The following is a 12977-nucleotide window of genomic DNA, read 5'->3' as shown; positions in this document are numbered from 1 at the left end:
GGATCTGGTGCTGCTGTGGCTCTGGTTTAGGCCGGCAGTTGCAGCTCCAATTCGACCCCTAGCCTGGGAACTTCCATATGCTGCGGATGCAGCCCTAAGAAGCAAAAAAAAACTCAACAAAAACAAAACAAAACATAGAATTACCAGGACAGGCACAGTAAAGTATCTAATGACTGAATTTAACAACCTCCCAAGGTTACCAAACTCATTCTGTAGCTACTGCCACTATTCTTTACAGTTTTTTAAAAACCGGTTTACAGAGTAATCAGTTGATCCCAATTCAAAAACAGTATACTAGTTTTAACCCTTTTGAGAATGAGATCTTTAAATATAATTAGTTGAATGTAAAATACTCTACTTTCCCATGTTGGATCTTTTTGGATATTTACAGATTAATGGTATTTCTAAAATATCCTATAATCACAAAAATAGGTCCATTATGTATATATATATAGAGCTTCTAGTTATAAGAATATTGCATAGAATTACTATGAAAATGTTTTCATTCCCAGTTAATAGAGGAAGTCATCTTTCTCTTGTTAAAACCCTTAGGGTCCACTTGCTATACTCTAACTTGTATCTAACTTTTCTAAATTAAGAGAAGAAAAAAATTATTGGCAATTTCCTTATTACAAATAATTTAAAACTTTCTTGGTTTACCTTTGTTTTACAGCAATTATCACAAGAAACATCTGGGTACTTCTTACAAAAATTAGGATTAAATTCATTTTCACCAAAGTAAGCCAAAAGCTGTATTCTCCTGCATTCTGCTATATTTTCACAGTAATGTACCATGCTATACAAATTATTGAAGTGAGTCTCTTTCGTATGATGGTTTCCATCCTTTTCCACTAAAAGAGATGAAGAACATAGTAACACATACTTATTAGAGTAGAAAAATGGAAGAGACTATCACAGAAATATTTAGATGATTCATGTAACTTTAAACATTAAATAAAATTACTCATAGTATTATTATTTTTAACTCACAATATTATATGTCAACATGATATCATTCTATGTTATAACTGAATATTTATGTCCATCCTCAAAATTTTCATTTTGTAGGAATAAATGTAGGTTGTCAGGAGTAGTGGAAAAATTTTTTGCACCTCTTCATTATTCCCAAAGATAAATATTTGAATTATATTTACTATATTTACCAGACAAGAATGTTCTGAACCCAACATCCAAAGCAGGCAGAGTATGGAGCTATGGCAGTGGGCTTTGCATTTCCCTGAGTATTTGGGATCAAAGAGGTTAAGCCAGTGGTTCTGAAACTGTGCAAGGACTTCTGGGGGGAGGGGCAGGGTGGGTGCTGCAATGAACTCAGAGGGGTACTGGCAGGGTGCTTTACTTATTTATTTATTTATTTTTTTGCTTTTTAGGGCTGCTCCCAGGCTAGGGGTCAAATCAGAGCAACAGCTCTGTCCTACACCACAGCCACAGCTATAGCAACACTGGATCCAAGCCGTGTCTGTGACCTACACTGCAGCTCACAGCAACACTGGATTCTTAACCCACTGAACGAGGCCAGAGATCAAACCCAAGTCCCCATGGATCTTAGTTGGGTTTGTTACTGCTGAGCCACAATAGGAATTCCAGGGTGTTTTAAATTTAAGGACAACACAGCAATACCATATGACATCTGCTGACCACCACAAAAATTACTAGTTTGAGGTAGTTCATAATGCGCTTCTTCCCTTCCAATGACATTGCAAATGAGTTTTTGGCAGTTGCTGTGATAAAAACAAGTACCTCCAGAAACATCAACATGAAATGAGGGTGACAGTGAGAAAAACACTTTTGAGATACTTTCCTCTCTCTCTCTCTTTTTTGTCTTTTTAGGGCCGCACCTGCAGCATATGGAAGTTACCAAGCTAGGGGTCTCGGAGCTACAGCTTCCCGCCTACACCACAGCCACAGCAACGCCAGATCCGAGCCACGTCTGTGACCTACACCACAGCTTACGGCAACACCAGATCCTTTAATCCACTGAGCGTGGCCAAGGGTCGAACCTGCGTCCTCATGGATCCTAGTCGGGTTCCTTACCACTAAGCCAAAACAGGAACTCCTGAGATACTTTTTACTTGCAAGCAATTGTGGTTAAATTAAACATGAAATAAAAATACGTTTTTCCTAGTTCATGAGTATTATTTTTTTCAAATGGCTCTTAAGTGTTTAGGGTTTCAATACTTATTAAAACTGTTTGGACCGAATATAGGTTCTGTTTAAAAACAAAAAAGGACACCCAAAGTTTAAAAATTTCATTTTTTCACTGAGAATCATCTTGGTATAGTGCAAGGGACATGGACTTTGGAATCCAATGACCCTGGGTTCAATCAGGGCTGTGTCACTTGCTAGCTCTGTATCTCATTCTCCTCTTCTGTAAAATGAGGGGAGTAATAACAGGACCTTGTAGGGTTGTTGTGAAGATTACATGAAGTGATACATGGAAAGCATTTAAGACTCCAGCATATACTAAGTGCTGAGGAAATGTTATCATTATCACTACCCTTCCCCCCACTGCTGCTGCTGCTGTTGGGGGCAAGTCGCAGAGCCGTTCTGAAGTTAATTCTATCTCAAAAGCTGGTGGTTATGAGCAAATATGGTGATTGTTACTTGGCACAGAGCTTGGTAAATGCCATTTCCCATGCTCAGCATCTCTGCCAGAGTTCATTCAAAAGTGGTGTCAAACAGGCAAGTTTATGGAGTTCCCATAATGGCTCGGCGGAAACAAATCTGACTAGCATCCATGAAGTTGTACCTGGAAGGGTACAGAGGACATCAGTAACTAGAGTTATTTCTTAGGGCCAGACTGTATTCAAGGCACAGTTTGAAATTTTTTCTGTCATAAACATGGCTATATCATTTGAGATTCATATAATAAGCATGTAATACTTTCATCATGAAATGAACTAAAAGAAAACTTCTATATCTATATAAGCGCCTCTATTTTTCTAGACTATTTAAGGAAAACTGGACAAAAAGCACAGCATTTGCAGGAGATGACAGTCATGAGACTGAGCATAGAACACATCCACGAGGGAGCTCAGCTTACTCAGTATGAGCCTCTTCAGTCTGGTCACGTCGTGGTAGGTGTAAAAGAGCAGGCACTGCGAGATTTCCCCATCTCTTCCAGCTCTGCCAGATTCTTGGTAGTAACCCTCCACAGATTTAGGGAGGGATGCGTGGATCACAAATCGCACATCAGGCTTGTCAATCCCCATTCCAAAGGCAATTGTTGCACAGATAACCTGATGTAAGAGCAAAAGCCTATTAGGCTCATTAACGCATTTAAAGGAACGTTTTAATAATAGACCCTCTAAAAGCTTTATCCTCGATTTTACTTTAAAATGTACTCTATACAAGAGTCTTCGCTTGGTTCCTTTATTGAGCATGACTAATGTGGGATTCTCATATTGATAATTTGCCATTCTGTTCAGATGTAAGGAGGAAAGAGAGGCTCAGTGTGCAGGCACTTGCTCGTGTGACTCGGTGTTATCCCGTAAGGGGGCCAGAATCAATAGCAGTCGTCTCTTGATGTGCTGCCACTGTCTGCTCTCCTCTGGTTTTAATATGGAGGTGTGGGGGTGTTGCTCACACAGCCTCAATATCCATGATGCCCTGATAAAGCTGTGGCTCAGGAGCCCGGGTGTTCCCAGAGCTTGAGCTATCAGAGGTCACTGCTGCTAGCTTCTCCAATGATTCAGCAACAATGGCACCCTTACCTGCACCAGGGCTTGCCATCCGTTTTTCCAGAGGCAGCAGCTAATCAAACACCAGCTCCCTGGATTCATCAGCTGATTTCAGAGTCAAAACTCATCAAAGTTTTATTGAAACTCATGTGGGAAAAAGCCTGAGAGTCACTAATACTAGGGAATAAAAAAAAAGGCTGGAGACCGTGGGTCTTGGCCTCTGCAGATGACTCAGTGGAAGCAAGGTGAGAGTTAAATTTCAGGAGCTTAATCTATCCGCTTTTAGTAAAAAATCATTTTCAAGATGATCATTTCAGTTGCAAATTTAGGAACTATTTAACCCAGATGAAAACACTGTATTTCCAGGCAAAATGATACTATACAAATAAAGCTGCAAGTCTTTTTTTAGCACCTAAAAAAATGAATTGCTACTTCAAGAAGACTATTTCAAAAGCAAGTGGACTATCTGGCAGCCAGACTGAGGCTAATGACATGATTTCAGTAACTGTGAGTACCAGAGATGGGAACCGCAGGCTATGGAGAGCACGGATGGCAGATGGGCACATTCATCAATGATGGAAACGCCAGGGGCCTGTAGTCCAGGTCAGTCATCCATCTCAATTTACGGCACTTTGATCAAAAGCGAATCCTTGGAAAGGGCAAGGCTACTGACCCCTCTAGAGGTAGGAGAACAGGTGGAAAGGCTGCAGAGCGAGGTGTGCCAGCCCACGGGCCCACAGGTTTGCATGAAGCCTGGGTACATCTCCCAAGGTCGAGCGAGCACGTGGCTGAGAGGCAGCCTGCAGGCTAATCAGGTGACAACACCAACCCTTTCTGAATGCCTTTATTTCTTAGAACTGGGAATACTGGCTTTGTTGACTTGTTACTTCCTTCTTTATTTTGTGTTGCTTTTAAAACTTCAGGCTACCATCATTCCTTCCTCTCTCTTTCTTTCTGGCTGCACACATAGCATGTGGAAATTCCAGGGCTAGGGATTGAACCCGCACCACAGCTACGATCTGAGCCACAACAGTGAAAATGCCAGATCCTTAACCCACTGCACCACCAAGGGAACACCTACCATCATTTCTTCACGAAGAAAAACAACGAAGCTTTATTCTATCTCACAAATCAAGGCTGTCCGGTTGGTTCTATTTTTACACCTTGACTGTGAGGATTAACTGCTCTGAAAGCAGAAATGATTATATTAAACTCAGCGACTAAAAAAATTACGTATTTCATCAGTGTTTTACATATAAAAATACATACATATGTATGTATATTATAGAATATTTATACTATATACAAAGAATTAAAGAATTTAAAAAACTGACTTTTGTCTTTTTTTTCTTGTTGGTTTTCCATTCAAAAAAAATTTTTTTCGGTCTTTTTGCCTTTTCTAGGGCCGCTCCCACAGCACATGGAGATTCCCAGGCTAGGGGTCAAATCAGAGCTGTAGCTGCTGGCCTACGGATCCAACTAGGAACCATGGGGTTGTGGGCTTGATCCCTGGCCTCTCTCAGTGGGTAAGGATCCAGCGTTGCCATGAGCTGTGGTGCAGGTCGCAGACCAGACGTGGCTTGGATCCCGTGTTGCTGTGGCCCTGGCGTAGGCCGGCTGTATCTCGGATTAGACCCCCTAGCCTGGGAACTTTCATATGCCGTAGGCACAGCCCTTAAAAGAAAAAAAGAAAGAAAAAAGAAAAAAAAAACCCACAAAAAACAAACAACAAAAAAACACAAAACACTGATGAAAATTACACACCCGAGTTTCAGATTTGAAGCTCTTAGATATGGTCTGCCATATCGTTTTTCCAAAAGGCTCTCATAAGTACTATAGGAAATTGCCTCTTACAACATCGCCCCTGACAGTTAATAAAAGTTTTGTTAATATGCAAGAGGTAAAAATGATCTCTCACTGTTTTAAATTTTAATTCCTTTGATTATTAGCGAAGTTGTAGGACACTTAAAAAAAATTTTGTTATGTAGTCCTTTGCAGTTCCTCCTCTCCAATCATCTCTGACAGCCTAGGGTAATTTACTATGTGAAACTCATGTTTTTTAATCAAATTTTTACCAGCTCTTCATTATGTTTGATTTGCTGAAGATAAAGTTCTTAGTCTGCTGTTGTCTTCAATTTTTATTTACAGATATAGAAGTGTTTAGCTGTTTAGGTTTTTATTCATTTCTAGCGCTTCCTTTCGAGCTCTTTTTAAGCTTAGGTTCTCTTTCACTCAGGGTTCAAACAGTTAAAAATATCGGGACCTTAATTTGCTGGTAATTAATTTTGATATGAGGATTCAGAGCAATTCTCCCCATCAGGTAAAAGTACCACTAGTTGAATAATCTTCCTTTGCTGATTAATTTTAAATATCCTCATCATAGAGTTTTTACATGTTTTCGAGTCTATTTCTGGATTTCTGTCTCATAGATCTATCTATAATGTAACGCAAAGCCAGTGTTCACATATTAGTATTTTCTTGCCCAATTCTTTTGATTATTTTCACTCGAGTATTCTTCCAGGCAAACTTCCGAAAGGATTATCAAAGGAAAAAAACGCTAGCATTTTGATTAGCTAAATGTTAATTTGGGAAGAATGCCACCAGTGGTTACTTCAGTGAAGTATTTCTGAGTTTTTACATATCTGAAAAAGTCTTTCTATTGTTTTCAACATAAATGACAGTGAGGTGGGTATGGAATTCTTCCGTCCCAGCCTTCCCGCTTCTGATTCTGAAGATGGTCTGCTTCTGTTTTTTAATTCTTTTTTTTTTTTTTTGTCTTTTCTAAAGCCACACCCACGGCATATGGAACTTAGTCGAATCAGAGCTGCAACTGCCGGCCTACACCACAGCCACAGCACCACCAGATCCGAGCCGCATCTGTGATCTACACACACCCCAGCTCACGGCAATGCCCAATTCTCAACCCACTGAGAGAGGCCAGGGATCGAACCTGCAACCTCATGGTTCCTAGTTGGATTCGTTAACCACTAGGCCACGATGGGAACTCCTGCTTCTGTTTTTTAAACTGAGTGAGACTTCCTCAAGTTCTATTCTTTGTAGAGTAACCTATTTCTCTTCATGAACATAATTTCTTGTAACTCTGTAAATTAAAGTGTTCTGAACTATGGCTACATCTAAGCTTTTCCCAGTGATTTTTCAGACAACTCTTAAATTTGTTATGTATTTATTTATAATTCACTTGACTACTCTGCTTCAACTATTCTGATTTCTTTCCTAGGTACATTATTATCCTCAGACTGAACCCCTACTCCCTGAAGCCAACAAATATTTTTTTTTTACGCTTTGCATTCTCAAATTATTCACAATATTGATTCAAATGTCTCCACTGAGTCGAACCATTTGTGCCTTGATATATAATTCCATTTGTTTTCTTTTTCTTGCCTTTTCTTATTTGTATAAACTGAATTTTTATTTCTCCCTTCATCTCAGCCTATGATCTTCTTACAGCAAACTGTTTCTAGTTCAAATAAGTCAAGTCTTCTTAAGTCTTTCTGAGGATATTAAGCTGATATCCTCTAAGATTTCCTTTTGTTTTCCCTGAGAAAATAATTTTGAGAGATATTTTTGTTTTGAATCTTCCATGTAATGATTTATCTTTTTGTGAGCTAAAAACTTTATAGGCTACAAAGAAATCATGAGTCATTCTCCTCAAATTCATCCTTATCTATAGAGGGATCTATCCAAGGCTGGTATTTGCCACAGTATGGGATGCCTAGAGTGTTCTCAGCTTCATTCTTGATCCACTTGGGTGACAAACTTGTCATCTCAGAAATAGATCCTCAACATCATTAGGTATTAGGGAATGCAAATCAAAATCACAATGAGATACCACTTTATGTCCACTAGGATGGATACAGTGAAAAAGACAGTAACTGTTGGTGAGGAGGTGGAGACACTGGAACCTCATACACTGCTAAGAGGAATGCAATTTTATTTTATTTTATTCCTTTTAAGGGCCGCACCTGCAACATATGTAAGTTGCCAGGCTAGTGTTCGATTCAGAACTACAGCTGCCAGCCTGCGCCACAGCTACAGAAATGCCAGATCCGAGCCATGTCTGCGACCTACACCACAGCTCACTGCAACCCCAGATCCTAAACTCACTGAGTGAGGCCAGAGATCAAATCTGCATCCTCATGGATCCTAGTTGGGTTTGTTAACCGCTGAGTCACAAAGGGAACTCTGCAATTTTTTTTTTTTTTTTGGCCTTCTTAGGACTGCACCCACAGTACATGAAAGTTCCCAGGCTAGGGGCTGAATCGGAGCTGCAGCTGCCAGCCTACACTGCAGCCACAGCAACGTGCGATCTGAGCTGCGTCTGTAACCTACACCACAGCCCATGGCAATGCCAGATCCTTAACCCACTGAGAGAGGCTAGGGATCAAACCTACATCCTCATGGAAACTAGTCAGGTTCATTACTGCTGAGCCACGATGGGAACTCTGGAATACAAAATTTTGTAACTGCTTTGGAAGAACTGAAAACATGTTCACACAAAAACTTGTACAGAAATGTTCACAGAGGCATTATTCACAATAGTCAGTAAGTGGATACTACCCCAATAGGTATCAACTGGTGAATGAATAACAAATTGTGGTACATCCATACAATAGAGTATTATCCAGCCACAAAAAGGAATGACCTATTGACATGCTACAATGTGGTTAAATCTTGAAAACATGCTAAGTAAGAGAACACATTCTGTGTGACTCCATTTATATGAAATGTCCAGAATAGGAAACTCTATAAAGATAGACCATTAGTAGTTAACAGAACAGTGGTTGGTTGGCAAGGACTGAGGGTGAGGAGGGACTGGGAGTGGATATAGGATTTCTTTTCAGGATGAAATTTTCTGAAATCAGATAGTGGTGATGGTTGTACGACCTTGGGAATATGCTAAAAACCACTGACTTGTAAACTTCGGAAGGATGAATTTTCCTGAATGTGTACTGTATCACAATAAAAATGCTTTTATTTTGATTCAAGAAAGAAAAAGCAACTTTACGAGTTTCAAAAAAGAAGTTTTAAATTTGTCTTATTTTGATGTTTACTATCATTAGAGAAAATCATTAGATAAAAACAATTTCCATCCTGCATGTGCAAGGTGACTTATATACTATAAAATATTTTTTCCTTTACTTTTTTTTTATTAAATTTTTTTTTTTTTTGTCTTTTGTCTTTTTAGGGCTGCACCAGTGGTATATGGAGGTTTCCAGGCTAGGGGTGGAATCAGAACTACAGCTGCTGGCCTATGCCACAGCCACTCAGGATCCGAGCCACATCTGTGACCTACACCACAGCTCACAGCAATGAGGGATCCTTAACCCACTAAGCAAGGCCAGGGACTGAACCTGAAACCTCGTGGTTATGAGTCGGGTTTGGTAACTAATGAGTCATGACGGGAACTCCCCTCTACTTGTTTATTTAAAAAAAATGTTACCTGGCAGCCATCCTGATTAATCCACTTGTGCTGTACTTCATCTCTGGCAGAGTCACTGAGACCAGCATGATAAGCCAGAGCAGCGAGACCATCTTTCTGTAATGTGTCAGCCATTGTGTCACATTCTCGCCTGGAGAGGCAGTAAATTATCCCTGAGTCATCTGCCAAGAAACCAAAACAGTACTGAGAAACGCAGACTTTTAACATAAATAACAACACAACGTACATTAGGTTCCTAGAAATATCTGAATCATAAGCAGACCCTCCATGGTTTTCTTAGACTGGAGGAGAATCACATAGGTAATACAAAGCAAGGGTCATCACATGTACTGGAAATAAGATCTAACTTTTAATCCTGTCCATCCGAAGGGCTCTTTTTTTCTTTTTGCCTTTTAGGGCTGCACCAGTGGTATATGGAAATTCCTGGGCTAGGGGTTCAATTAGAGCTGTAGCCATCAGCCTACATCACAGTCACAGCAACACGGGATCCGGGCCATGTCTATAACCTACACCACAGCTCACTGCAACACCAGATTCTTAACCCACTGAGCAAGACTGGGGACCAAACATGCATTCTCATGGATACTAGTCGGATTCGTTTCCACTGCACCACAATGGGAACTCCCCCAAGGACATTTTAGGTAGACCTGGAGGAACCATGGGCTCTACTTCACACTGGCTATAAGATGGGGAGGCACTCCTACATAACTTAGTAGAAAGCATAAGCCAGCTTTGCTTCTATCTTTGGACTCAGTTTCCTTCTAAGAAACAAAGTTGTCCAAGGACTTATGTAAGAAGTTTTGTTTAGGAGTTCCCTGGTGACCGGTGCGTTAAGGGTCTGGTGTTGTCACTCCTGTGTCTTGGGTTCACTCCATAGCCTGGGAGTGCCTGCATGCTGCAGGTGTGGCATAAAAATAAAAAAAATTACAAAAAAAAAAAAAAGCAGTTAAAAACAAAAATTTTTTAAAAAGGAAATTATGAAATAAAACATAATGCAACTTAGAAATATACTGTTTTCTAGGTTCTTAAAAAGACATGAGAAAACGTTCAAGATATATAATAGGTTAAGGGTAGAAACACTACATGTGTAGTATGCTAATGCAAAGAAAAATACACACAAAAATTATTGGAAGGAAATAAACCAAAATGATAACGGTAAAGTGTCTTGAGGTGAGGTTTGTCTTTTGATTCTACCTTTTTTTTTTTTTTTTGTCTTTTTGATTCTACCTTTTTTGTTGCTTTCTAAGTTTTACTGCTGTCTGTAGGTTATTTCTAAAATCAGCAAATAAAAGGTATTAAAGAAAAAGTTCTCTCTCTTGGCAGAGCCCAAGAAACAGATACATACACAAAGTTATTTATATTAACTGGCTGGGAGAGGAGGGACTGGAAAAGGAAATTACTGACTTTTTCTTGGTCTATCTTTGCATCATTTGATTTATTCAAACAAATATGTATACTAATTAAAGAAATGAAATAGAGATGCTTAAAAAAAAATTCCCCATGGAAAATAGAAAAGAGGTTACATGGACAACTACCATGAATTTCAGAATCTTATTTTAGTTGCTGTAACTCAAAGGCAAACACACATGGGAGAAGGCTCTGTGTAATTCATACGCTGATAGAAGCGAGAGGAAAGACACTGAAACCACAAATTATACTATAGGTGTGTAGGAGGGAGAATTTAATACGTTTTTTTCAAAGGGTTTACTGTTATCAAACCAAATGAGATTTTATAATTTCCAGAATTGAAAGAGTTGCAATATTCTGCTCTATAAATAGAAAGTTAGTGTTCTCATAATGGGAAGAGACATGTTTAACATGCAATTTTATATATTCAACTGTGCTACTAAAAAGACGCTTACTTATTACTTCTAGACATAATTGATCACATGGCTGTACTCACGTGGGTGATGCTTTCTGATCCATTCTAAGCAATCAAAAGCCACCTTTTTAGGTTTTTTGGGTAACACATAGTATTTTAGATTATGTCTGTTAAAGCTCATGGTAAACCTAAAAGAAGCCCCAAACATAAAATTCTGTTATTATTAGAAAATATAGGTTTAGCCATCTTCAAAAATTAAATGCTGATTTTCCACAATGCAAACTTTTTTTCTTTTCTACGGCCACGCCTGCAGCATATGGAGGTTCCCAGGCTAGAGGTTTAATCGGAGCTGTTGCCGCCAGCCTACACCAGAGCCACGGCAACATGGGATCCGAGCCGCATCTGTGACCTACGCCACAGCTCACGGCAATGTCAGATCCTTAACCCACTGAGCAAGGCCAGGGACCAAACCCGCAACCTCATGGTTCCTAGTCGGATTCGTTAACCACAGAGCCACGATGGGAACTCCACAATGCAAACTTGATTAAGAAAATCTTGGGGGAGTTCCCGTCGTGGCGCAGTGGTTAACGAATCCGACTAGGAACCATGAGGTTGCGGGTTTGATCCCTGCCCTTGCTCAGTGGGTTAACGATCCGGCGTTGCCGTGAGCTGTGGTGTAGGTTGCAGACGCGGCTCGGATCCTGCGTTGCTGTGCCTCTGGCGTAGGCCGGTGGCTACAGCTCCGATTCAACCCCTAGCCTGGGAACCTCCATATGCCGCGGGAGCGGCCCAAGAAATAGCAACAACAACAAAAGACAAAAGACAAAAAAAAAAAAAAAAAAAAAAAAAAAAAAAAAAAAAAAGAAAATCTTGGGAGTTCCTATAGTGGCTCAGCGGTAATGGACCCGAATAGTATTCATGAGGATGAGGGTTCGATCCCTGGCCTCGCTCAGGGGGTTAAAGATCCAGTGTAGGTCACAGACGAGGCTCAGATCCTGCATTGCTGTGGCTGTGGTATAAGCCAGCAGCTGCAGTTCCGAGTCAACGCCTAGCCTGGGAACTTCAAATGTTACGGATATGGCCCTAAAAAGACGAAAGAGAGAGAGAGAGAGAGAGAGAGAGAGAGAGAGAGAGAGAGAAAGAAAAGAAAAGAAAAGAAAAGAAGAAAGAAAGAAAGAAAGAAAGAAAGAAAGAAAGAAAGAAAGAAAGAAAGAAAGAAAGAAAGGAAGAAAGAAAGAAAGAAAGGAAGAAAGAAAATCATAGAGAAAACATTCCCAAAATTTGACCGAGCACACGAAGACCTAGCTGCTAGTAGTTTAGGGCTGCAGGAGCTCAGGCCTCCTGATACTGGACAGATGTACTTTGGCTCTGTGCCTCTAGGGGGCTTGCCTGACTCTGATTGACACATGTGCTCCTCTTTTGCTAGTCTTCTGCGCTAGGTCTCCCACTGCCTTAGTGAGCTCGTCCTCTCCATTGTGTCCTCTCTTGTGTTTTAGTCTCTTCTGGGAATTCTCCACCCCCCCCTTTTTTGGGGGGTTATGCCCACAGCATGCAGAACTTCTGGGGCCAGGGATCAGACCACACCACAGCAGTGACCATGCCAGACCCTTAACCTACTGAGCTACCAGGGAACTTTGAGTTCCTCCCTTTTATCTCTGCTTATCTTCTAGAACCCCCAATCCTAAAACCAAAAAAAGTTTCTTGTGACCCTATATGCCACTACACCCTATATTCCATCCACTACACTATATCCTACCCTGTCCTTTCCCCCTAAAGGCAAGTTTCTCAGAAGACACTTATGCTCCCAACCAACTAACCACGCATCCAATGTCAACACTTCCATTCTGGCTTTTGCCATTACCATTCTACCATCAATCAAAGCTTTCAAATCTGAAGAAGGGTAGGGAAATGTTACAGGGTCCTTGTCCCAGCAGATACCCTCCAATCGCCCCAGGTTCTGGCATCTCCAGTGGAGAAGGAGAGAGAACACTATGGG

General features: G+C 40.5%; 1 protein-coding gene across 6 annotated transcripts in view; it reads right to left on the bottom strand.

Moving 5' to 3' along the window:
• Window positions 1-12977, bottom strand: part of BLM (Bloom syndrome RecQ like helicase) — a 95135-nt gene that overhangs the window by 23262 nt on the left and 58896 nt on the right. For all 6 annotated transcript variants that reach the window (XM_021097882.1, XM_021097881.1, XM_021097884.1 and 3 more), the window contains 4 exon segments: window positions 11063-11169; window positions 9160-9320; window positions 3062-3257; window positions 661-851 (listed from right to left, as the gene is read on the bottom strand). In XM_021097882.1, the coding sequence (XP_020953541.1) occupies window positions 661-851; window positions 3062-3257; window positions 9160-9320; window positions 11063-11169 (655 nt within the window).

The sequence above is a fragment of the Sus scrofa genome, chromosome 7, assembly GCF_000003025.6.
Source record: "Sus scrofa isolate TJ Tabasco breed Duroc chromosome 7, Sscrofa11.1, whole genome shotgun sequence".
Taxonomy (NCBI): domain Eukaryota; kingdom Metazoa; phylum Chordata; class Mammalia; order Artiodactyla; family Suidae; genus Sus; species Sus scrofa.
The sequence above is the reverse complement of the archived record's forward strand: the minus strand, read 5'-3'. Positions and strand labels throughout refer to the sequence as shown.